The sequence below is a fragment of the Fusarium venenatum genome (assembly GCF_020744135.1).
Source record: "Fusarium venenatum strain MPI-CAGE-CH-0201 chromosome Unknown EDB82scaffold_1, whole genome shotgun sequence".
Taxonomy (NCBI): Eukaryota; Fungi; Ascomycota; class Sordariomycetes; order Hypocreales; family Nectriaceae; genus Fusarium; species Fusarium venenatum.
In genome coordinates, this window is record NW_027072129.1 from 11,673,549 (window position 1) to 11,697,699 (window position 24,151).

Sequence of the window (24,151 nt, forward strand, 5' to 3'; positions counted from 1 at the left end):
ACGAGAGCGGGTGCAATGCCTCGTCGTGCATACCAAGAAGAAGACTGCAATAGAGGTTTTCCCCCCTGAAGATAGGGAGACTTGTATGGTGACCGGTACGGACAATGCCGCAGGAGCAATTACTCCTCCTTGGCTTATCTTCAAAGCCTTTCCAATGCCCAAGTGGGCGAATATTGACGGCGATCTTAATATGTGATTTGCATAGTCGAATACGGCCTTCTTGAACAGCGAGATAACATTCGAGTGGGCTAAAGACTTTAACCGGCGGTCTTGGGAGCAATCTGCAGTCATATAATATCTTCAGCTGAAATTTGAAGAGTGGTTTGGATATAACGAGCACCTGAAAAGCTTTTCTAACCCTCTTACCCCATATGACGAGCCTCTGGGCACGAAGGGAAAGGTTGAATAAGATCTACTGTGGCGGTTGCTTGTTATCGACGCTTTCTCCGGTCACGGCTCCTTTGCCTTTCGAGAATGCTGTATAAAATTCAATATTCTCGTCGCTTGGCTTCTTCCTCATTCAACTCACACTCTTCAACCGATAGATATTGGTGTTTTTCAGTGGTTAAATAATGCACACCAAAAAAGGCTGCGAGATGCTCTACGGAAGGGAAATATGAGCTTCAACCGCCGTGACTTTGCGGGCTCTTTCAAGGTATGTGTAATCTTCTTCATCCCTCTCCAAAGTACCCCTCTTTTCACATACTAATCCTCGTGATCTAAGGAGATCTTTGAAGAAGGCTTCACGGCGACCCCACATCATCACAGGCTTCGAAAAGTCAGGAATTTTCCCGCCCACCTACGAGCCTGCAGTTAATTATCTTATGAAGAAGTAGCTGAAGACTCGTCAGGCTATTGATCCTGCATATTGTTCATTTTTTCTGGCGGAAAATCGCTTTCCAATGGCTTCAGATACTGCAAGAGATGTAATACTTGTCTTGCGTTAACAACATGGACCGCACCAAGACGTTGATAGAAATCATCGGCAAAAGAAGACTTAATTCTCTCGATGACGTAACAATGAGTATTGTAAACTCGTAAAGCGATCTATTGAGCGCGGATTGCCCGGGCTAATATGCTTCCTTGGGCCCTTGGGATATATGTAACATCATCCTCAGCCGTGAATCCTTCGGCCCCAAATCCAGAAACATGTCAAATAGGAGCCCTAGTGATTGCTCGTTCCACTAGATGAAGGATGGAGTGATCCGAAGAGTCCGGTACTTCGTGCTTGGGATAAAGGAAACAGATTTCTCGACATCTCGCGAGTATGTCGAGCACGGCTTTGTAGAAGCGATCGTTCTGGGACATGTAACTCAGTCTAGAAGACCACTCGATGACCTGCATCAGTTTCTCTTTCTTTGGGTAGAAGGAACGAGTTAGTGATAGGCTGACAATTCTTTCCAGGATAGTGTAGGAAATTTCAGTCAAGATGCTTGGTATGCGGACTACCGCAGATCTTAAGATATCCAGAGCTTCTTCGATTCCTGTTCGTCCAATGAAGGGGTCCGGAAGGCAGAATGATATAAGTCCGTGGAGGTATGCCAGGTAAAGTCTGCTCTCAGTTCTGGTGCTACCGACAAGTCGACCGAGGAGATCGTCGAGCTTGTAAGCCTGTACTAACGTTACCGTGGTGTGCTTATTGAGATGGTCGAATGTCTTCATCTCATATCGAACATCGCCTTCAGGAATAAGGACTGTTCTGCTAGCTGGTTCCCTGCTGCTGGTTAACACTAGTTTGCTTTTGAATCCCACTAGTGTCTCTGTAGATTGATCCGAATTGATGTGCATGTCGCGGAACTGTTCGGATTTGACCAAGTAATCTCCGGATTTGATAAGAAATTCCAGTCGCAGATTTGGAATTCGGATCTCGGTCGCCCGCTCGACAGTATCATAAACCAAGTGAAGCCCCAGTGATGCTTCAAGCGGGTCGAGAATCATTGTAATTCGCGTGCCCAGCTCACTTGAGGGAGCAACAAGAAAAACATCATCGTCCCGGCCAAGCTTCCAATTACCGTCATCTTGTGTAAAACGTCAGTTGTCGTATCATCCGGAGCCCAATGACTGTGAAGTTTACGGAACTCTATAGTTTTTGATTTGCTATGATACCAATGGGCAAAATTGTCATCCAACTGATTAGGGACTGTCCCCTTCAGTAATCTGGATGGAACCAGATCTAGCATTGGTTCGCTTTTGTGTAAGTGAACCAGGACATTTTGACCTTGCATGCCAAAGTGGATAGTATAGCCTAGAGACGGTCTGATCGCGCTAAATCGCATGCCCGGTATATCACTTGGCATGACATCGAATACCATGGATCCGAAAAGTTTCCCCTCGGGCTGGGATCTAGGTAAGACCAAAGACCATCCTACCACTGGGTTTAGTGGGACCAATGACTTGAGATATGTTCTCCCTACGGATATCAAGCAACTAGACCATCCGGAGCAGAAGCACACTAATACTCTCGTGCTTGGCTATTTGTTGCAGTCACAAAATGGGGTCACTTTGGTGCTGCAGGAAACCAAAGGTACCCCATTCAATAGCCGGATGCTTCTAGATATAATATCGGGAATGGATACACAGATACGTGTAGTTTTGGACGTTGGCGCTCAGATAATTGACCTCAATAACCTAGACTTTGCGAAACAGTAGCTGGCACGTTATCGGAATGAAAATGACACCCAGGCAGTCATCTGCTTCAATGAAGATGATGAGATTATTGTATTCGACAGTTCTGGCAAGGTTGTAGAGCTTGAAACGTCACCCAAGGCGATACTGGCTCTGGATGGGCTGAGCAGTTTCTCGAATATGAAGCTCAGAGTTTGGACCAACGCTATCGTCCTAGAAACGGCCATGTTAACTTGATTTCTTTTTTGGATAAAGCTTATGCCTCAAAAATTAACGTGCTTCGAGCCCGCTGCGACGACTTTGGACTGACTGAACTTCATACGGCATCATTACAGGAAGAGCAGGAGCGAGAACTTTCTCCCGAAACCGAGCAAGAGCGACAAGTTGAGAGACCACCTGCGGCAGAGCCAGAAACTCATTTCATTAGGTAGTCTCTGATAACGTGGATACTGAAGGGCTCTTCCTCGATTAATATGACATTGTCCAAGACTGAGCACAAGCCGGCCTTCCAGACCCTAAAGAGCACATCCGCCGCTCAGTATTTCGACGTTCAAAGCTTTTCCAGCAGACTACGTGCCACATAAGATTTTGCAAAGACAGTTAAAGGGACTCTTGGAATCAACAACAGCTACTCGGACTTCTTTCAACGTTCAGTGCAATGGATCCTGACCGGCAAATGCCAAGCTGAACCTATCAACCTCGTGACCATAAGCCCATTTGAGGCTCAAGAGCTACTACCATTGATCGAAAGGTCTCGAGATGTGTCTTAGCATCTCTATGCCCCTAGGGTAAACCTTACCTTCCGATCGCTTGACCACTTACAGCTGTATCGCGTACCAGGAAAGTCCACTGTGGATGCCATCCCAAGGAATACTGTTTTATTTCTGACCCTTTTTTCCGGACAATTGTACCTATCGTCTTTGAAGGATTATACAGCCGTTTGCGATCTGCTCGGACTGGCTTGGGGGCCCAGATGGCTTTATTCCACCGGGTTCTGGAGAAAACTCGGTAAACAGGTCGAACTTTCGACACAGCCCTGTTCAGTTCTTGCGAGTTCTTATAGAAAAGATCCGACAGGAATGTGGATTAATCGAGAAGACGGATATCAGGAAGATTTTCGAAAGTGCGTTCACTGGAGTGTGATTTCGACGACAGGATTTAGGAACTATAATTCATATCAGTATTCAATAGGATATAACCTACACCACTCTCTAATGTTATTTGGGTACGTCAGAAAATGTTACTGGCAGGTAGAGATACTATCATCCTCGTCGGCGGCGACAGTATTCTCTGGGTGTATTTTATAAGCGCAATAGAGATCATTGCTTCAAAAAGAGAGGCATTGGCTGGTACGATCAACTTTGACCTCCACCTGATGATCGAATTCGCCAACGCACGCAGCTTTTCCGTCCTTCGACACTTGAGGGACTTCTTCTCGCTTGTAATCTTTACACACGCCTGTGAGGTTACGGAGCCGAGGGATAGGGTGTATGCCCTGGTAGGTCTCGCAGAGGGTGGCTTTACCAGCGAGATCAACATCAACTATAGAAAGAATGTCAGGGATGTTCATCGCGGGGCTTTGGCTCGGGCGTCATCGTACCATCAAGATCTAAAGTTACTATCGCTGTGCGACTCGGCCTCCGAACCAACATGGATACCTGACTTGGAGAGGATACAGCACTTGCGACCCATGACTTATGGTCGGGCTGCACTTTGCTCAGCCGAGAGAGCACATGCATTTACCAAAGAGCAACTGCTAGTGCAAGGAGTCCGATGCGACTACATCACGGAGCTGATCGGACCCCAGGACGGCCAAGATTCCCAAGCACAACTCGAAGCCGTTGTACTAGAGGCAGCACGACGCTTTCTGGGTCCTGACCCAAAGACCTGGAATTTCCAAAAGGTTCAGCAATTTTCCCTCAGGTTGCTCGTGAATGACTTCTACACTTATCCTCCCGTCATTTTCAAGACGCAAGACCAGTTGGCTGAGAGAATCAGCTCCAATAGTGAGACGCTCGGTGCTCAACTCGCATACTTGACCTATTTCATGCATGGTCGATCCATATACTTAACGGAAATGGGCTACATCACATTAGGACCGCGAAACTGTCAGCCTCGTGACCTTGTAGTCGTCTTTCTTGGCAGCCATCTCCCCCTAGTCCTTCGACCTATAGAAGACGGCGAGTACAAGATTAGAGGACCATGTGCTCACCTAGCGCTCTTATCTGGCGAAGCGATCCTTAGCGAGATGCCAAAGGGTTGGCGATTGCGGTACCTCAAACGTGTTGGGGATCCGCTTTTTGAGACTCCAGAAGGAGAGCGGCAGCATATAGATTCGAGGCTGGATAATATTCCTGTCCCGGAAGAATGGGAACTTCGTTGGAGAGATAATGGCACGCCGTTTTGGTATATTGCTAAAGAAGATCGATGGACGAACTTTGATCCGAGACTTACATTAGAAAGCCTTCGGAAGAGTGGAGTAAAGGTGAACGATTATATATTGCGGTAGGCTAGCTAAATTCTGTATCTGATATTTCTTGATCTGGCATAGTCTGATTACATTTCACCAATCTACTGATACTCATTTGCTGCAAGTCTGAACTTTCTAGCTGACACCTTATTCTCAAAAAGGTGGTCTAGAGTCTCGGCAGTGAGCCCCTTCACTTCGGGCAACCTGAAGTAAGTCCAGATAAGAAGAAGGATAGTCAAGCCGGCAGCAGGGAAAGCAGCCTTTCCCTTCAAATTTGCTTCTTGAGGGTTCAACAAATACGGTGCCACAATGACGTTGATGATGGATAGAAAATAATAGGTGTTTCGGGCCAGTGAGATCGTCTTTACTCGAAGGTTGGAAGCACCGACATTCGCCGCAATACCGTATGGGATGGGACCAATTGAGATGCCTAGAAGTTCAGATTGTTAGCGTTGGTATTGTGAACTATGCAATAAAAAATAGTCTCACCGTAACAGAAGAACCAAATGAGGAGAAGAGCAGACTGAGCCCAACGGATGTTGTCTTTGCCATGTGGTGCAAGATCAAGGAAAGCCACAAGGCTCATAATTGGTAACATGGCACATAGCCCTCCTATGTAAAGTGTGCGCCAACCGAAACGAGTCATCATGAACCACGACGAAACTGTGCCAACAAATGCGAGACCGGCATTTCCTAATTACAAGAGTCAGTGAATATTTTCTTAGAGTGATTGTCATGATTTTTCAAGATATGTACGTACCCAGTGAAAGCTTGAACGAGTCACCCGAAGAGAGTCCCGCAAGGGTGAAGAAGTAGGTGATGTAGTTTTGGATTGCGAAACCTGGAAGGATCTGGCAACCCCAACTGATCATAGCAATCTCAGTTCGTCGCAAATTCTCCCCTCGGAAGCAATCGAGGTATGATCCTTGAATATTCATGTCTCGCTCTGTCTCAATTGTACGAGTCATCATTGCAATTGTGTTCTTTGGATCGATGACATCACTAGGTGCAGAGCATAGACGTCGAAGATTCTTCTCGGCTTCTTCAGCACGGCCATTCCTGATTAGCCACCATGGTGACTCAGGTGCAAGATATGTGGCGATGAGCATGAACGGAGGCCAGCCCCACTGGATAGCAAAGGGGATGCGATAAGACCACTCTGTCGGGTTTTTAAGCATCGAGGTAAGAACGCCAAAAGAGATCATCTTTCCCATAACCCAACAAAGATTGACATAGACTGTCAGATATCCATTTAATCGTAATGGTGACACCTCGGCTGCGTAGGATGGAGTCGCTGCTGCGAAGAAGCCGCATGGAATGGATCTGCAAGGTTCAGGTTAAATATTTATACAGTTGAATGGAAGAGAGACCACGTACATCAAGAGGGTTCCGACGACAAGAGTTTCGACATCTTCAGCGAAGAAGTTGATGAACACGAAGCCCGCGAAGAAAACGTGTGAGGTGAGCATGACTTTTCTCAAACCCCATCGATCGGCGCAGTAGCCATTGGCGAACACGCCAATTATCAGTCCAATATTACTGGTGATAGTAAGTGCCAGCTGCCATTTAGCCGGGACAGAGTATGAACCATTGGGTAGCTGGACTCCGTACTTCTTCTGGAATTGGGGAAAGGCGAAAAATGAATTCATGAGGAGCAACCCGTAGGATTCCATGATTGTTGACATGGACATTGCTACACTCCAAGCCACAGCCTTGTAGTAGTAAGAAAATGCCTGCTTTGCTGTCAAGGTTGTCTCGACGCGTTGGGCCTCGTTGGCTGCTGCATCTTGCTCGCTTAATGTCTTCAAGCTCGTGGGAGGGTGTTGTTCGTCCTGGAGAGAGACAGGGCCCTTTTCTGTAGACATGGCGACAGGCAGGATTGAATAGAGGTGTTCAAGCAGAATGAAAGTGCTTGCAGTTGCTGTTAATCATTTTGTACGTGGCTTTGGCCTATTTATGAACTAGTCTGGCAGCCATCATTAGACGTAGTATTGTTATAATGTCTACCCCAGATTTTCCCTAGTTCCCATATGTACCCCACAACTTCTATCACCCTCCTGGCCCTTTTCCTGACGTGCTACCGTCTTTTCTTGACGTGATGGCATATTTCGCCGATGTAGTAGCTGGTCGATACCGGCTGTCGGTGATCCTGTCGATGTGATTGGTGTCTCGCCACTCGGGGAACAGTAGCGTAACTTGACTCGGCAGATATTTATAAGAAGTCGGTAAACTACTTCCTCAATAAGAATTTAGCTTGCTCGTCAGTCGTGTCCATTATGGCGTTTATGGAGACAATGGGCGGAAGACTGTTTCTTTAGTCGAAGTCAACGTTTATCCCCGATAATAACCCTTGTGTTGGGTCGACCAACCTGGCCAGTGAAGCAACCAATGTCCGACAACAAATTACTCAATCAAAGCATTTCAACATCGCTATATCAGTTGCATCTGTAATTGTGTCTAGTAAAAGCAACATCTTGTTGGTACTAAAACTGTGTCTATGTCATATACCCCGATAACTAGTTGAAAGGCTCAAATAAAAACGAAATCACAACTCTACTGAGCTCGACACACTGTTCTGCTGAAATTTGCAATTGATTACGTATTAGTCAAGTTGAATTAATGGCATGTATTGTGCAATTTTCTTCATTTCATACATGTACCGTAAATAAGTTATTCATCACAAGGGGCCAAGCGTTTTGTGAACATCCTCATCTCCAATCTCGGCCATTTTGTCCTCTAGCATCTGCGTCATCCGTCGAACAACATCAACATATTGCGGGTCTTTATAACAATTGAACAGTTCCAGTGGGTCTTCCTGGCAGTCAAACAACTCCCACTCTCTTTCCTGGCCTCCAGCCCTTGTACCTTCAAGGCCAAAGCCCTCATTATACCAGTAGATCAACTTGTACCTCTGATCACGAACACCGTAGTGAGCATAAGCCTCGTGTATGATGTCTCGGTGCATCCAGTAGCGATGGTATGCGACTTGTTGCCAATCTGATGGTGTCTTGCCCTGGACAAGTGGCCGGAAAGATACACCTTGCATGTAAGTGGGGATGCGCGTGTTTGCAAAGTCCAAAAACGTAGGTGCGAAATCGACGTTGCAGATAATATCACCGCATACCGACTTGGGTTTGATCTCTCTTGGGTAACGGATCATGAAAGGCATTTGGAAGCTCTCTTCGTACATGAATCGTTTGTCAAACCAACCATGCTCACCAAGAAAGAATCCTTGGTCAGATGTGTAGACGACGATAGTGTCCTCCGCGAGACCTTCTTTATCAAGCCAGTCAAGCATACGGCCAACATTATCATCAATGCTTTGGATGGTACGAAGATACCTCTGCATGTAACGTTGAAACTTCCACTCTGCGAGCTCTTGCTTAGTCTTGAAGGTGAAGACTTGGGCCGTCTCTTTACAGATGAGCCTCAACCCAGTGACATCTTCAGGCGCAGGGATCTTCCGATCATTCCACCACCACTTGTCAATCATTTTCTCTCCGGTCTGGCTTCTGGGACCTTCTGGTTGTACTATGCCTAGGTCTGTGTAGGTCAAGTCTTCTGCAACTTTCATCTTGGCCACCTTCGCAGCATTTGCACGGTTTTTGTAATCATCGGTGAAGGTATCAGGCAGACGCACAGGGTCCTTGTAGAGGTCCTTATGTTTTTGATCATACTCCCAAGATCGGTGCGGGGCTTTGTGGTGGCACATGAGAAAGAATGGCCGTGACTTGTCGCGCTTTTCCATCCAGTCTATACATTTATCCGTGATGATGTCGGTCGCGTATCCGGGAACTCGAGACGTTCCAGAGGGCTCGATGAACTGAGGATCCCAGTATTCACCTTGACCAGGCACAACACTCCAGTAGTCAAAGCCAGTGGGTTCGTGATCATCGCCCTCGCCAAGATGCCACTTGCCCACCATTGCTGTTTGGTAGGCTGCAGGTCCTGACTTCAGTTGTTTGGCAACATTGGGCAGCCTCTTGTTGATCTTCGAATCGAGCGTCATCACTCCGTTGACGTGATTGTGGGTACCGCAGAGAATTGCGGCTCGAGAAGGTGTGCAGATACTGTTGGTGACATAGCAATGATCGAAACGCATTCCCTCGTTTGCAATGCGATCGAGGTTTGGTGTGCTGTTGATCCCGGCACCGTAACACGATATAGATTTGGCTGCATGGTCATCAGCCATGATGAAGACAATGTTCGGAAACGAAGAAGGCATCGTGAACGCGAAAGTTGGTTTGACGATTGACCCGGTCGTTGTGCAAGAGTATAATAGAAGTTCAGCTCATGCTTTGCCAAATAGATGTCGCAAAGAGACAAGAGTAACGGAGTATGGGGATATGGAATCCAATATTATCAATGAAATAAAGAAATAAAGAGCAGTAAGCCGATCACAGCTTCCTTCTGTCTTACTCGGTACTCGCTGAACCCCAAGTTTCGTGTGGTGGAGGAGGGGGCAGAAGCGGGGGGACCGGTAATCGGTAATCGGCGAACGAGACATGACACAATTTCCAACTTCCTTCAAAAGTAGTCCTCATCGGACCTCGGCGAAAAACTACTTTGATATGGCCACTCGTTTAGTGCATCCCAAGGAACGAGACTAAAAGGCTCAATTGGGATGTCCATCAGTTGTGCGCCTGGACTGGGTCCCATAGCGGCTTGCATCAGGATGTCTAATCCCAGGTGACCGTCGGTGGCTGAGCCGATTTCTTGCCGAGTTTCCATCTCGTGTGATCCTCGGATCAAATCTGGATCTGGGACAGCTGACTGAGTCTGGGTTGCATGTTGCTCGCAGGGTATCCCAGCCTCCGCACTATCGTCAACAAATCCTGCTCGTTGTAGCACACTATGTATGCCCAGGCTTTTGTGCTTCCGAACCGTTACAGCGAAGCGGGGCTGTTGACTATCGCCATTACCATGTTCAGGCGATTCTTGTCGGTCGTCAGTCTTGCCAGCTACGTGCAACTGGATCAATGACTCTAGATCCTTGATGATGTACTGCTCTACAGCTGAGTGTTTGTACAAACATTTGAGCAATTCCAGAACTTGAGAAGCATGTTGACATGCTTCTTGCGGTGTGAGATTGGACTCTGAGGGGATCAATGAAGACCTACTCAGGAATAGAATCAGGCGACTTGCGTGGTAAGCGCAGATAGCCAGTATATGGTGATTCACTCGCATCACATCTCCAAGCATCGAAAGATCCTCCATAATCGCAATATTCGCCCGAGCGTGATAAAGGCAAAGTCTAGCACCCATGGTGATGCGTGCAGGTTGGCAGGATGATAGAACAGCGTCAGAAGCCGCTTCACGGTAGCCTGAGAGAAACAGCCTGTATGCATCGCAATGAGCTTGATGCCAAGTGAGATGTACCGTCAGATATCGTGTGAGCCACCTAGAAGACGCGTATCGTTTCAGTTCTTGGCAACTATATTGTGGAATTTGAAGTTGTTGTAGCATCTTAACAAATTCGTCGACCAAATCAGGGAGTTGTGGCATAGGCTGAGATGAGAGACGTGCTTGTCGCGTCAACCTCATGACATCGCGCAAGATCGTAGTCTGTTTGATGTGAGTCGAGAGAAGCCCGTTTTCAGATATTCCATCCAATGTCAAGGGTTCATCGTCAACCATGGAATCCTTGTCCGCGTGAAATTCCTCTTCGACACATGGCATTTTGAGGTAGATCAGGTCTGGCGAGCAAACTTCTGATTCTGGAAGCCCAATAGAGAAACGACCGTTGATAAGCATCATGCACCACATTAATCTTCGGCGAATTTCTTGTGCTACAGGTCCAAGATCGATCCTCTCATATTGCAATCTCAGAGCACTAGCTGCACGGCCAGCGATACCGAATAGCATATAAGCACGCTGGAACGATCCAGTGTCGATTCTGTAGTGGACAATCAGAAGCAGGGCCTGGGTTCTAAAGATCGTTGGCTGTTCAATATTAGACCAGATGACATCTTCTGCTCGCTGAATCCATGACGACGTTGAAACTGGGTGGTACTTGGAGTACTGAAGATGAAATGAAGATACAGCGCAAATGGCCAGAAGAAGTGGCTCGTCTAGGCTTCCATCAAGACACCGTTGAGTTATTGAGACTTCATTTAGAAAGGCGTATGACGGTAGAGGATATAAATGGCGGAAGAAGTCAATGATCAATTGCAGGCGGTCTCGCATGGGTGGTAAGGGCATTGAGCGATTTCCATCGTTGACTTGTTTCGGGACCGGGCCAGATACAGAACCTCTCCAAGCTGATTGTTGTCCAGGTGATGGTCCCGGTAGATAATTAGATACCTCTGGTAAGGCTGGTTCATTGTATAATAAGGTGTAGTTCCCATCACCTATAGATAATGTGGATGGAGATGTTTGGTGAAGCTGCGAGACTCTAGGCGAACTTTCACTAGTAGACTCGATCGACTTATTGCTGGTACTTGGGGATCTATGTGATACTCGACTTTGCCGTTTATGATTCGGATACACGCAGTCCTTATCTCGTAACTGACAGGTAGTGCATATTGGTAACTCGCCAGAGCACTTTGTTTTTTGACTACGACACTGAACGCAAGCCCGAGAGCCTCGGCGACGCTCGGGTTGGCTTTGACTTTGGGATGTAGTGGCAAAAGCACAAGTGAAACCTAGACGGTCACAATTGGAGCATGAGTCTGGACCGCCGTCGCATCGAACCTGTGGCTTTAGTTAGAAGCTGCATTTTTAAGTGAAATAGGTAAATGGCACCTTGCGAACGCGGCATTGAGTGCAAGTGTTGGCAGATTTCGGTGGGGGCATTGGCAATTACTTTCGATCAAGATCCAGAAAATCACTGCGGAACTAAACTATGATGCGTTTTTGCAGTTGTTAACTTTCAGTAAGCTACTTGGTCATTAGTGTTAACCTTTCGATCGCGTGCTTCCAATTAGTAATCACGACAGAGGAAGTCAACTCCCCACTCATCTCTAACAGGGTATCATCAGAAAAGGCAGCTTTCAAACTCACAAGAAAAGATTATGTGGATCGTTTCTTGTTACTTGAATCATGTTTTCAGCCACCTAGATATTATAGTTATTAGTTCACGTGTCGATTCAAAGTTGAATTTCGTCAGAGCGTTTTACATACTTTATTTATTAATCTTTTTGAATTTAGACTCCAAAAGTATGAGCGTGGATAAACTCTAACAAGGTTTTAATGACATGTTTTTGAATTTCTCCTTCCAAGTATTTAAATGCTCATCAACCACCCATGTCCAAAGTTTAACCAACAATAATGACTCGGCCTAAGTGCCTCGGATCTCGAGCCATGACTCGAGTCTCACGGACATTCTTCGGGCTTTCGCTGTCATCACCACAAAGCGATTGTCATACGCAAACTATACGAGTATCACAACGATGCAAAAGATGAAGAAATTAATATATTCGGTCCTTATAGCTTGTTTCATGTATACTATCTAAACATTGCGTTTTCCATTGGTGGGTATCCTTTTACCAAAAGAGCCGATTTCGAAACTGATTCTAGGCATAAGGGATTTCCTAAGTTTGTCAAAGACTGCTCTCCCTTTTGAGTCTCTACTAAGCGCGTGATATGCTGTGTGCAAAGGGAAAGTTGCCGAGAATTGTCCATAGAGCAGGAAGCTATCTTGCATCACGAAGCCCATGCTTCGAAGTATCCTTGCGCTTAATTCAATGCATGTTTCTCTCAGTGCTGTGATAGGAACAATAATCGCGAACGCAGCTAACTCGGGGAAACGTGCCAAGAGATCTTGAATATGCGACATGCAAATAATCTGAACCGACCATAGACAGGTGAGAGCATTGGCTGTACTTAGACTGGAGAAGCACAAAGTATCATTTTGATCTTCGAGGCCATTGTTATTAGTCTGGTTCCAGTAATGCGCCATCGGGGACTCTGCTTCAAAAGACTTGGCCCATAACTCAAACTTCATTTTCATCTTCACAAGCTGTGTGATGATTCCCTTCGCTTCCTTTGATGCCGTTTGGGCGGATTCATCCCTTAGAGCATCGATTCTCTCAAGTATACCAGGGAGAGCCGCTGCTAGATTGAGAAGGTTTTGTAACTGTGACTGCTCATAAAGCTGGAATGGTGCTTTTATCCAGTCTTCGTCAGCCAAGAATGTCGCTTTCCGTAACATAAGCGCTTGTATCACCTGGGCTATAAGTTAGCTGAATGAAAGTCAACTGTTTCTTTCCCTTCTGCTTACTAGTAGTGGCCTTATCCCAATAAATAGTTTATGGTGGATGCCGGTGCTGAAGACCTCCGGCGATGATAATCGAATAAGTTCACCTGCGCCATGGATATGGACTAGCGAGCTATTAGGAGTCGTTGGCGAGCTAATCTGTTCTCCCAATCGCAAAGCGTCAGAAGGTATTCAACTACTATAATAATAGCAATGACGGAGTTGAGAATAATACTAAATGGGATAGCAAACTCACCTCTAAGAGGGCGATACACATCACGGCAGCGACTAGCTCAGAACTATAAGAGCCTTTTAACGATTGTAAGTTTTGCTGCAATAAACGAAGGGCGTATTCGTAAGACGATGAGATCGGCTGTACCAATTGCTGACCTGTTTGGTAGCTTGTGATGGACAAGGCCAACGCGTTCACAGCGGAAGTGAAGCATTCGCCAAGTGTGCCGCTTGATCCAGCAGCTAAATCTGGAAGTACCGTAACCCATGAACCACATATCCTTGGTGATTTAGGCACGATTTCTATAATATCAGCAATAATTTCCTGTTTGGGGACATAGTTGTGAATAATTAATGGTATGGAATTCTCCCACGGATCTATAAGACACGGATAGATTGGGGAGAAAGTGGGGAGATCAGTCTTTCGTTTAATGAGATTATTGGTTGTTAATGGAACCGAGGGTGGTAAGCTCAAATTAGAAACTCCTTTCTGTGAAGTTTTTGATCTTAGCTGCCCCAAGCCAGTGCTTGTTTGACATGGGACAAAGAGTGCTTCTGGATAGCCCTCACAGGAGCGACCGCTATTGAGACACTGGGAGCAGGAAGGTTGTTTTCCATCGCACTAATAGACAGCTTTGTCAGTGACGGGGCCCTACAAACCAACCAAGAAGAGCTAACAACTCAACAGGGAATGAATTAGGTATGCTAACACTGATTTTGCGTCTTCGACAAGTTCGACAGAGCGTCTTTTTACGGACTTTCATACTGCTCAGCTTAACGATGAGAGACAGCTGAAACTACAGTATGTGTCATCAACTTGGCAAGGGTTTGCAGGCTTGCGGCGAAGATTGAGAGGTCGACAGTGACAGTGCTACGTATGCACGAAGGGCAAGAAAAAAAATAGAAACAACGTTCTTCAAAAGGTAATAAAACCCTTGGAAGCAACGAAAATCGGGTTTGTCATCAAGTTAACACCGGCAGAATCAGTCATTATGGAGGATCGCCATAGCTCGGGTTTTGCATCCCTTTGCAGTTTAGTTGTTTTTTCTATCTATGACAAAGTTTCACTCTCATTGGTCATTGAGCCAGCCACAAAACAAAGTGGTGCTGAAATCTGAAATGCCAGTCACATATTAACCGACCACGCCCGGAAACAGACGGGATTAGTCCTACCCTAGCGGGTGAATGCTAAGGATAACTACTATGGTGTAGATCGCAGGGAATCAAGGAATTATGACCGCTACAAAATCATTCGAGGTGAAATGAAACGCTTTGAAAACGGTCCCATCTTATTCTCAAGTTCTTAAATCTACTAAGCCAAGATTCTCCTATCTGTCTATAACTTTGTATTCCTCCCAATGACGGGAACAAGGCTGTAGAGGAAGTCGGTCCTTGAGGTTCTTGTCTGGAGATTAACATCACCAAGAGTGGAACCCTTACAAAATCACCCAAAATCATCTCTGTATGTATTCCATATCGTAATCATCTCTTCGGACTTCAGATAGACCTAGCTTATATGGCTTTTTATAACTTCAACCAAAAGCCACCCTGTTTCTGCTTCCTTTTAATCTCTCGCGATGCAACAACAAACATACCTCCAACAACAAGAGTACTACCCGAGAAAATTTGCGCGCCGGTATATGAGCCTCCACCCAAAGAAATAATAGCCCCCGAAACAGGCGACCCGAGCAATGCTCCGATCCCAACAGCAGCAGAAATAATACCTAGTCGTGCTCCTGTTTTTGATATGTCTGAGTTGATAATAGTGACTACAGCGAGGAAAAGTGATTGAACACCACCTATGGACAGACTGTAAAATGCTGTCCACGCATAGAGTCCAGAAATCGTATAGACCGGGATCCAGGTATACATGCATAAGGCAGAGGAAAACAAAAACACAATAAACACGTTCATTGTGCCAATGTATCTTGCAATCACACTGGGTAGTAATCGAGCAATAAAGCCGATACCGTTGAGCACAAGCGTTAGGTTCAAGGAATCAGTGTATGACATGCCTTGTTTCTCTCGAGCGAAAGAGCTCAGGAAAAAGAATGGAAAGAATACTCCCAAAAAGGCCTAATAATCAGTCGTTAGATTGCTGAAATGGAAAGGATGTTCCTTACGAGAAAAGAACCAATGAGGTAAAGAGTGAACTCAGGCTCTTTGAACACAGACCAATCCACCAGGGGAGCCGGTTTCTTGGGCGCAGGTGTCGGTTTCCCACATGCTAAAGCGATAGCCAATGTCCACAACTGTATAAAGCCCATCGCACGCATAGTCCATCCAAAACCAATAGTCGGCAATAACGTTCTTGCCATGCTGGGATAGATAAGACCTCCTGTGGTGCTTCCACATGCTGCTACACCCATGACGAGCGCAAGTCTGCTGTGGAAGTATGTAGTAATGAGAGTCATCATCGGAGTGAGAAGAAATCCATTGCCAAGACCAGTACATACACCTTGTGCAAGAAGGATTTGCCAATAAGTCTGGCCCAGCGAGGTCATGAAGGTCCCAAGAATGACCAATATGGCGCCAACAAGAGTGGTGATTCGGAAATGGCCGGCATCTGTAAGACGACCGCTTACGACACCTGTAAAAAATAAGAAGAATACGGCGATAGAGCCTATCCATGAGATATCGGACCGCGGCTGTTGTAAAGCCGAGACATAATAGGTCTGAAAAACACCAAATGAAATAATCATGCCCCTTTTCAAATGCTTAGCATAAGGTCTTTTTCATGACATGTGAAGGGACCAACTAACCATGTATTCATGATAGTGAGAAAGCAAGCCAAAACTATTACAATCGGGATTAGGCTTTTACAACACCCGCTGATCGCTGTTCTTACCGGCCATCCAGGCTACCAAACCTCCATCTGGTAATGTAGTAGCTGAGTCGGTCGTGTTCGAAAACCCGTGACTTAATACTGGGCTCAGAGTAAGCGGCAGGTCCAAGCCATTCTGAACATCGCTGTCCGGATCGACTGCACAGTGATTATTATGTATATCCCTGGGTTTCGGTTCTGCCGTGTTTTCGAGGCCGTCATTCTGCTCGTGGTAAGTCATGGCGTTGGTATTGGGTTTGGCTTTGCGATAGATTAATACAATATAAGTCTGTTTTTCTATGGCTAAGTCATGTCCGTTTATTTATATCAGAAGCTGAACATACATATGTTCTTTATAATAGACAAGAAGTTGATAGAATTGCACCTGTAGAATGACACAGATAGACCTTACTTAAACAGGGTATAAAACCCGTCGGCATTTGTAAACATCCCAGCGGCTGAAATATCTATTACTAACACTTATTGAATCTCCACAACTACTGCATACCCGCTTTGACATTGCAAATACAAGGACAACGAAATACATATTGATTATAATAGGCATAGCTCAAGGTTAAAGTTTGTTTCAAATAGCTGCCTTTTTACTTTAATACAGTAGTACTGATAAAAAGTCTACACAAAGAACAACTAATATTTTTTACCCCGAAATTTTACAACTCTGAAAGGGGTCTACTTGACTTAGTAAGATACTAGAAGGTCCTGCCGATGCCATCCTTCTTGACGTTATATAAATATGCAGCAAATCCAGGTTGAATGGCTTTTGCGATGATGATGCAACTACAAGGCTTTTAAGCGTCTGAATGTGAAGAGACATAGCTGACAGGAGGAATTTTGAGTGCGAATGTGATGCCCACGTTCGAATAGCCAAGATAATAGGTAGTACATTCAACAGACAAAACAACAGCATCGCGTGATGCCAATACGATAGTAGCTGAAGTCAACTAGCACTAGAAAATCTGAAGCTTTAAGACGGTGGACTTGATGTTGGTCACGGAGGTTAATTGATATTGTGCATTCTCCACTCAGTATACCATTGCTATTGTACTAACTTTATGTTTCATTTTACACGCTTGTTGAAAACGTGTTTGTGTCTATAGCTTCAATGAAATTTGTATTCCTTTGATAATTCAGTCTTGGAAAACAATCAGTTGATCACCACGGCCTGTCCAGGCTTGAGCCAGCGAACGTTCGACAAGATTCCCTCCTGCTTGAACTCTTCACTCAACTCCTCCTCATGCTGAGTAAAATGGTCCCAGGACTCATAGTGCATTGGCACCAGTACGTCTGCCTTGATGTCTCGGAAGAGACAGGCAGCTTGACGACCGTCCATAGTAATTTGAAGGACTTCACCTTGGTGACCGGGCTCTCCCTCGCTGTTGATGCCATCGATGGAAGCTTTGCCAAGATTCATCAGAGCAACAGCGATGTGATACTTGTCGGCCATCTTGGCCAATTCCTTGACATAAACAGTATCGCCAGTAAAGTATATGGCGTAAGGGCGACCATCAGAAGCGACTCCAAAGTCCTCAGTGTGGACGATGAATCCGACGCACTCATGACCGGGATAATGCTTGCATGGTGTGGCAGTAATATGGAACGTTTTGCCAGAGATACAAATGTCCTTTTCCTCCCAATCAGAAAAGCCGTGTACATGAGGGCGAGGGGCAAGGTTGTTTGCCCCATCTTTAGTGGTGAAAGTGTGACGAGCATCCAGAAGTTGACGTCCAAGATCATCAAGATTGTCAGGATGGTTTTCATGGCTTAAGAGAACGGCATCGATATGAGGGAGTTCGTTCATCTTTAATGCTGGATCATCATGAACCTTAAGGGGTGGCCCTCCGGGCGTAACCGGCGACCATTCAGCGCCAGCTGGAGAGAAGAAAGGATCGGTCAGAAAGGTAATGCCATCGATATCGAGAATCGCGGTGGCGGTTCCGATATGAGTGATGTTGACTTTGCTCTTGAACGTAGATGTGGATGTAGCCATGACGGACGGTGTTGAAAGATAGTTGAAAGAATAATCGTTAAGTGATTTAATACTTACTTAAACTTGGGACCAGTGGATTGTTTATAGTACCTATATACTTGCACAACATGTAAGCGATCTCAACTAAACGTTAAAATAGACTAATGTTATGCAGGATTAAAAATCAAGAAGGACAACAGGCCTAGAAAGTATCTCCACTAGATGCCAGTAACATAACTTACAGATTCTTTAAAATGGGCCTTCTACTCAAGCTTAGACGGTAGTATTGCCACTAAGCTATAAAAGGCTATGAAACCCGACCCATAAATAATAGTCGTTCATATGATGACAAACGCCCATATCTGCTGTCTACGACGATATCGTCTTCCATCTATTGGCTCGAGCAATTTTATTATTACGACAAGGCATCAGCATAAAGTAAAAGAAATCGTTGCATCATTAGAGGATGATTCATCCACTGACCACGCTTCTGCTAAACTCAGGGTAGCGGACATCCAAGATAAACAAGCAAGTCTTTCTTTTTCAAAGAAACTTTATCATGGAAGAAACACTATGAGAGTCTGGATCATGAAACAACGGTCGCACAACAAAAGTCAGTAATTCAAATCAATAGTTTCGAGACGAAACTCTCCACCCTGGAAAATTCATTCCAACGAAATCAATACAAGATCTTAGCTTAAAGAAAGAGCCTTTCGCAGCTTCGGATAGCCCAGAAGAACCTTGAGGTAAACACACAGCATTCAGCTTTGAAGACCAAAGAATTAAGGGATGAGTATATATGTGCAAACGATAAAGTGCAACTTCCCGACACATAGCTACAGCACAATACTACGGAAGATAAAACATGCTAAGTATAGCCGACGTTCTTAACAAGATAACTGTAATTATTTTAGTAGAATGCAATTAAAGCCTTCCTCTATAATTAAATAATATAGAATGTGAAAGAAGTGGGCAAACTGTTTTATATAACTTACAGGGACGACAAGAGAACCTCTATCTAGTTATTTAATTACAGCGGCTAACATAGGCTGGGCTATTAAAGAAATAAGTAAAGATAGACTATAATAAGTAAAATAATACTAGACATAGCTTAAGTGGCTACTTTACTCTATTGTATAGTTAATTCTTCCAAAGAAATATCCTCTGACTGAACTGCCTCTCCATTCATAATACCATCGACAAAACATTCCCCAATAAATAGAAACTTACCCTCACTACTCTCACTACTCTCACTACTCTCACTCCCCACCTTTCTCAAGGTATATGTAATGGGCACCTGTCGAATACATAAATGGCATCTCCGAGTTTAACGCGCCGATAAAAAAGTCCCATGTATCCCTTACTCGTGATCCCCAGCCTTCGATTTCCCATTGCACGTTTGAAAGCAATACACGCTTTCTGGAACGTCTTACCCAGGGTCCGCTGACTCAGACTAGAAAGCTCGATCCTCCCTCGCCTTACAAGTAGTCTCTGACGCGTCGAGTATGTTTGCCCCGGAAGTGAGGGCGACTTTCCTGTCGTCTCATCTATAAGAAAACTGAACATTTCAGCGAATGACTGTGGACACTTTCAGAGACCTCTGTCGTCTTTACCACCAACGAGTGTGTTCCAGAGATCGTCGAAGTCGACAGTCTTGTTAGTTCGATGATTGATCTGAGAACAAAAGTCTACAGCAGTACGTAGCGCTATATTCTCTGTTTTCGGGCTTTGAAGAATTAGATCCGGATTGGTAAAAAAATCCGTAACCTCGACTGTAGTGTCAAAGAAGACGCCTGGGGCTGCAAGTAAGCCGCCATGGATCTCAGCCATGGGCTCCCCACGACGTTCAATGAGACCAAAACGTCCGCAGGCATTGTAGATACTATTAAACGCAAGTGGTAAGCTGTATGCAATCTCTGAAGGTAGAACCCTCCAGTCAGGAACCCATGATGGTAGACTAGGTGACTCGTGGTCCGCTGCTACTAGTACGGTCAATAGACGCATCGGAGACCTTGGGTCATCACTCCGTATGTATTCTGCTAGTTTCAGTGAAATGCCACAGGAGTCGAGATATACACACGCGTCTAGGAGCGTTTGCCACGGTATAAAGGTCTCACCACAGGCAAACCATGTACTGTCGGTTCCGGAGAGTACGGCCTCCTGGATAATCCAGACTCTCGTGAACCATTTTCGAGTCAACAGCTCGCATAGACATTCCCATTGTTTCAAGTCAGCCGCCGGTAAACAAAGCCTCTCCACATCATCAAAACTCGGGTTGCCAAAGGTGAATTGCAGACATGAAACAATCTGTTCGAGTAGTCTCACTGCCAATTCTGACCCTTCGCTGGCCTTCCCAAGCCATTTGACTGTGGTTGTTGCAAGCGTATAGATTCTGCTCATCAATGGGATTTACTGTGCCTTTTCGTTTTCATCGTTCTGGTTGATGCAAATCTGGTCTATTCACGTCAAGATAGATTCATGGGGCTTACGAAACTGCCTAAGCGCAACTTCGAGCGACTTGGTGATATCCTTCACGAATTCGTCGCATTCTATAGTTTTTTCAAAGACTGGGGGACCCCATATGTAACTCAAAGCAGTGAAGAAAATCGGAGTGGTGTAGTCTGCGCAGGACATCGCCCAGCGTGGTGGGAAGTTGAGAGCAAAGTGATTAAACTCTACAGCACAGCGATGACGAGACCCTTGAAGTTGTTATGTGCCGACGCCTGGCTTAATCTCGAGCAAACGGATCTCATAAGGATTGGATATTGGCCAGTATAGACCTTTTACGCTACTGCGGGGTAAGCTTTGACGAGGTGCCCGTTTCTTAATCTGGGCGATGAATGCGTCTAACCGATCTTGACGACATGGGGTTACTCCAGGCCGAACGATAAAGGAATCGTCGTGAACGAAATGGGTTGCCAGTCCCAGCCTTTCGTGATAAAGGTCAAGTGGGTTCTCGCCTGTTTGGGTCATTGCAGCTGCAGAGCGATATCGTTATGGAACGCTGAGGCTAGAAGACCAAGACCTGCAGGACTGCAGCCTAATTTACGAAGAATATAGGCAATAATTGCCGCACTAATTATTAATCCGAACTGCAGGATTCTATCTATCTCTTGGTAGTTATCAGTACTAAAGGAGTAAGTATCCACTGTTCTTATACACGAGCTTACGCACATACTTGATAGATAGGCAGCAACAATATTATAGGTTTAAATATCTACCTCATCTTCTTGTCTTTCCAGTACTCTACATTGCAATTCTGTCACATTGTTTAATCTCACCTTCCACTCCCAACACACTGAAACTGCCCTCCACAAATATGTCCCTGGAAAGTTCGGCTCACAAGTCCAACCTCAGCTCCGCAGCGGCAAGGGGTAATGAGATTACTGGTCTCTCAATTTACCACGATACAAATGAAGACATAACACTTGAGAGAGTACAACAGCTCATGTCAGAGATGAACGCTGATGTCCCGCAAGGTGGGACAGACATTGTTTTCGGAGATAAAGAGACCCAACGCCTGCGTTTCTGGGAACCCACATCAAAATCCTGTAAAGCGCCAATTGTCGTCTTTGTCCATGGAGGGAGTTGGGCAATCGGTACTTATCTTGACTCTGTTGGTTCAGTGAAAGTCAAATACTTGAACGATCTTGGCTATGCATTTGCCTCTGTCGATTTCGCCCTCATACCAAAAGTCACTGTGGAGGAGCAGGTCCAAGAAGTCGCCGATGCTGTGTCATATCTCATGAAGAACTCCCTGGCGCTTGGTATCGATCCTGAAGGCGTTGTTTTGATGGGTCATAGCTCGGGTGCCCATATTGTGAGCCTGGTCGGTACCGATGCACGTTATGCGCAGAAAGCAGACTTCAATATCAATCTTTTGAGAGGAATCATCGCGCTCGATGGCTCAAACTACAATGCAGCTGCGTCTATTGCCGACAACACGGGATCGATTGTCACGAACATGCTTCATGCATTGGGCAGCAACCCAGAGAGGTTGCAGTCAATGTCCCCCACCTTACACGCAGCCGGTCCCAATGCTCGAGCGTTTCTTCTTCTTCATGTCCAGCGCAAGGGAGATATTCGACAGGCGGTAGAGTTTTCTATTGCTTTGAAGGTTGCTGGCACGAATGTTAATTTATATGTCTTCGAGGGAGAGGGCTTCGAAGGGCATGTCGCTTTACTCATGAGACTTGGCAATGAAGACTATCCTGCAACGGGTGTTATGAAGGAGTGGTTGGAGAAGTATGCCCCAGTTAAGTAGTTGGGTTATATGGAGGAATCACAGGTGTCTCGACATTTATTGATGGAATGGCGTAACAGGGGTCAGGGTGCTCCTGAATTAGCACACGAATCCACGTGATAGGATTGTCAGCGACGTATGTCACACGACGATATAAATATTTCTTACGCTTCTTCATACTATTGTTATCACTCCACAACGTAAATTATCTACTGTTGCTTCACTGAAGGCTTAGGAGTAGGGATAGTATTCTCTGCCAAGTCGAAAATGCTATAAGATAAGCAAGCATCATATTGCTTTTTATGAAAGCTAGTGATTGATCTGTTTCCAAAATGACCTGATTTTCCACATAATACCTGCGCTTATAAACTATTTGGTCTTTCATGACTAGCGTTTAGAGAGTGTATGGGCTCGTCTAGCTTGAGCTATCCACTTTGTTTATCGCTAGTGCCATACCATTGACTTACACTATTGAGCACTAGTGATTACAGTGGAAATTGAGATGCATTGTATATTTCTATATCAGTCAAGGCTGTACAAGCAATTCCAAGAAAAAAAGAAGAGACTACTCGACCTTCGTAACTACAGTCATTACCTTATCTCTCCAACTACGATGAAAGCAACGCGTGTTTCTTTGACATTAGCTGCCCTAGTGTTTTACGACAATGTATACGCAAGCCCATGCAAGCCAAAGTCCTCAACAACCGCGATCCTTACTTCCAGCGAGGTCTTAACCACCACAGGTACGATCTCTGTCTCAGAGTCCTCCGTAGCTGGGCTTCCTTCTTCCATTTCTGAGTTGGCCTCTACTATTGCCACTGCGACTAGTTCAGTTGCTGAGTCCGCCTCGACCATCACCACCGTGATTACTTCAGTTGCTGAGCCTTCCTCAACTGCGATTTTGACTTCATCTGATGCTCCGACAACCACCACTGCGGTAGAAGAATCTTCACCATCTGGCCTCTTTATCAATCCCTCCTTTGACGAATCCAACGCCTCTGGAGATTATGATGGCTCTCCATGGATATTGGAGGACGCTGTCTCTCCCTTGTCGGTCAGCATCAACTCTGATCTTGGGCACTCTGGCTCACATTCAGCGTATGTGTGCCCCAAAATAAAATTTTATTCTCTCACGTCTCGTTCTAACAAAGATTATTCAGGTACTGGTCTATCACAAACACTGCGCAAGCTGGCAGTATCCACCAGAGACTGGATTTGGAACGGGATGGCTTTTACACACTATCATACTGGTGGTATGTCGACGAAATCGAACAGCCTAGCGGACTTTCAACCTGCTACATACAGATGAAGCAACAAGGCGTCGATGGGCGAACATCTGCTTTCCCTGATTTCTTCATCCTTCCAGAAACTTTGCCACTCTCGACCTGGACAAAGCGCGAAATTATTTTTAACCCTACCAGTATTACTCCAGCGTTCATGAAGCTTTCTGTCGCTTGCTACGGAGGTGCAGGTAGTGGAGTTAAAATTGCTATTGATGATGTTTCGTTGGTCAGGCGAGTCTAAGATATTAAACAAAATAAGTATCAGCTTCTTACACCTATTATTCTTTTCTT

The 24,151-nt window shown here is 45.4% G+C and overlaps 9 protein-coding genes across 9 annotated transcripts; 3 read left to right on the forward strand and 6 right to left on the reverse strand.

The window, feature by feature from the left end:
* Positions 1-1,152: 1,152 nt before the first annotated feature.
* On the reverse strand, positions 1,153-1,938 carry EDB82DRAFT_473287 (uncharacterized protein; the record flags this gene model as incomplete). The annotated part of the gene is made up of 1 exon (XM_025725888.1): positions 1,153-1,938. One exon carries the CDS (start codon positions 1,936-1,938, stop codon positions 1,153-1,155), a length of 786 nt encoding a protein of 261 aa, XP_025587316.1.
* A 1,446-nt stretch (positions 1,939-3,384) lies between these two features.
* EDB82DRAFT_573343 (uncharacterized protein) lies at positions 3,385-5,134 on the forward strand (the record flags this gene model as incomplete). The annotated part of the gene is made up of 3 exons (XM_025725777.1): positions 3,385-3,413; positions 3,552-3,748; positions 3,876-5,134. 3 exons carry the CDS (start codon positions 3,385-3,387, stop codon positions 5,132-5,134), a joined length of 1,485 nt encoding a protein of 494 aa, XP_025587315.1.
* Positions 5,135-5,196: 62 nt separating this feature from the next.
* Positions 5,197-6,960, reverse strand: EDB82DRAFT_553103 (general substrate transporter; the record flags this gene model as incomplete). Its single annotated transcript, XM_025725666.1, has 4 exons — positions 5,197-5,525; positions 5,585-5,788; positions 5,856-6,418; positions 6,473-6,960. 4 exons carry the CDS (start codon positions 6,958-6,960, stop codon positions 5,197-5,199), a joined length of 1,584 nt encoding a protein of 527 aa, XP_025587314.1.
* A 629-nt stretch (positions 6,961-7,589) lies between these two features.
* Positions 7,590-11,296, reverse strand: EDB82DRAFT_573344 (alkaline-phosphatase-like protein; the record flags this gene model as incomplete). The annotated part of the gene is made up of 2 exons (XM_025725444.2): positions 7,590-9,268; positions 9,661-11,296. The coding sequence occupies 2 exons, from the start codon at positions 11,294-11,296 to the stop codon at positions 7,773-7,775; spliced, it is 3,132 nt and encodes a 1,043-aa protein (XP_025587312.2). The 3' UTR covers positions 7,590-7,772.
* A 1,147-nt stretch (positions 11,297-12,443) lies between these two features.
* On the reverse strand, positions 12,444-14,535 carry EDB82DRAFT_493955 (uncharacterized protein). Its single transcript, XM_065608460.1, has 4 exons — positions 14,234-14,535; positions 13,549-14,145; positions 13,317-13,451; positions 12,444-13,262 (listed from the first exon to the last, which is right to left on the reverse strand). Exons 1-4 carry the CDS (start codon positions 14,285-14,287, stop codon positions 12,546-12,548), a joined length of 1,503 nt encoding a protein of 500 aa, XP_065466110.1. The 5' UTR covers positions 14,288-14,535; the 3' UTR covers positions 12,444-12,545.
* Positions 14,536-15,019: 484 nt separating this feature from the next.
* EDB82DRAFT_454834 (major facilitator superfamily domain-containing protein) lies at positions 15,020-18,355 on the reverse strand (the record flags this gene model as incomplete). The annotated part of the gene is made up of 4 exons (XM_065607841.1): positions 15,020-15,599; positions 15,647-16,229; positions 16,286-16,354; positions 17,562-18,355. 4 exons carry the CDS (start codon positions 18,353-18,355, stop codon positions 15,048-15,050), a joined length of 1,998 nt encoding a protein of 665 aa, XP_065466111.1. The 3' UTR covers positions 15,020-15,047.
* Positions 18,356-19,924: 1,569 nt separating this feature from the next.
* On the reverse strand, positions 19,925-20,968 carry EDB82DRAFT_473294 (uncharacterized protein; the record flags this gene model as incomplete). The annotated part of the gene is made up of 2 exons (XM_065607994.1): positions 19,925-20,700; positions 20,824-20,968. The coding sequence occupies 2 exons, from the start codon at positions 20,966-20,968 to the stop codon at positions 19,925-19,927; spliced, it is 921 nt and encodes a 306-aa protein (XP_065466112.1).
* Positions 20,969-21,505: 537 nt separating this feature from the next.
* On the forward strand, positions 21,506-22,769 carry EDB82DRAFT_493959 (Alpha/Beta hydrolase protein). The gene has a single exon (XM_025738819.2). The coding sequence runs from the start codon at positions 21,654-21,656 to the stop codon at positions 22,596-22,598; it is 945 nt and encodes a 314-aa protein (XP_025587307.1). The 5' UTR covers positions 21,506-21,653; the 3' UTR covers positions 22,599-22,769.
* A 421-nt stretch (positions 22,770-23,190) lies between these two features.
* On the forward strand, positions 23,191-24,101 carry EDB82DRAFT_522577 (uncharacterized protein; the record flags this gene model as incomplete). The annotated part of the gene is made up of 2 exons (XM_025738708.1): positions 23,191-23,675; positions 23,738-24,101. The coding sequence occupies 2 exons, from the start codon at positions 23,191-23,193 to the stop codon at positions 24,099-24,101; spliced, it is 849 nt and encodes a 282-aa protein (XP_025587306.1).
* Positions 24,102-24,151: the final 50 nt, after the last annotated feature.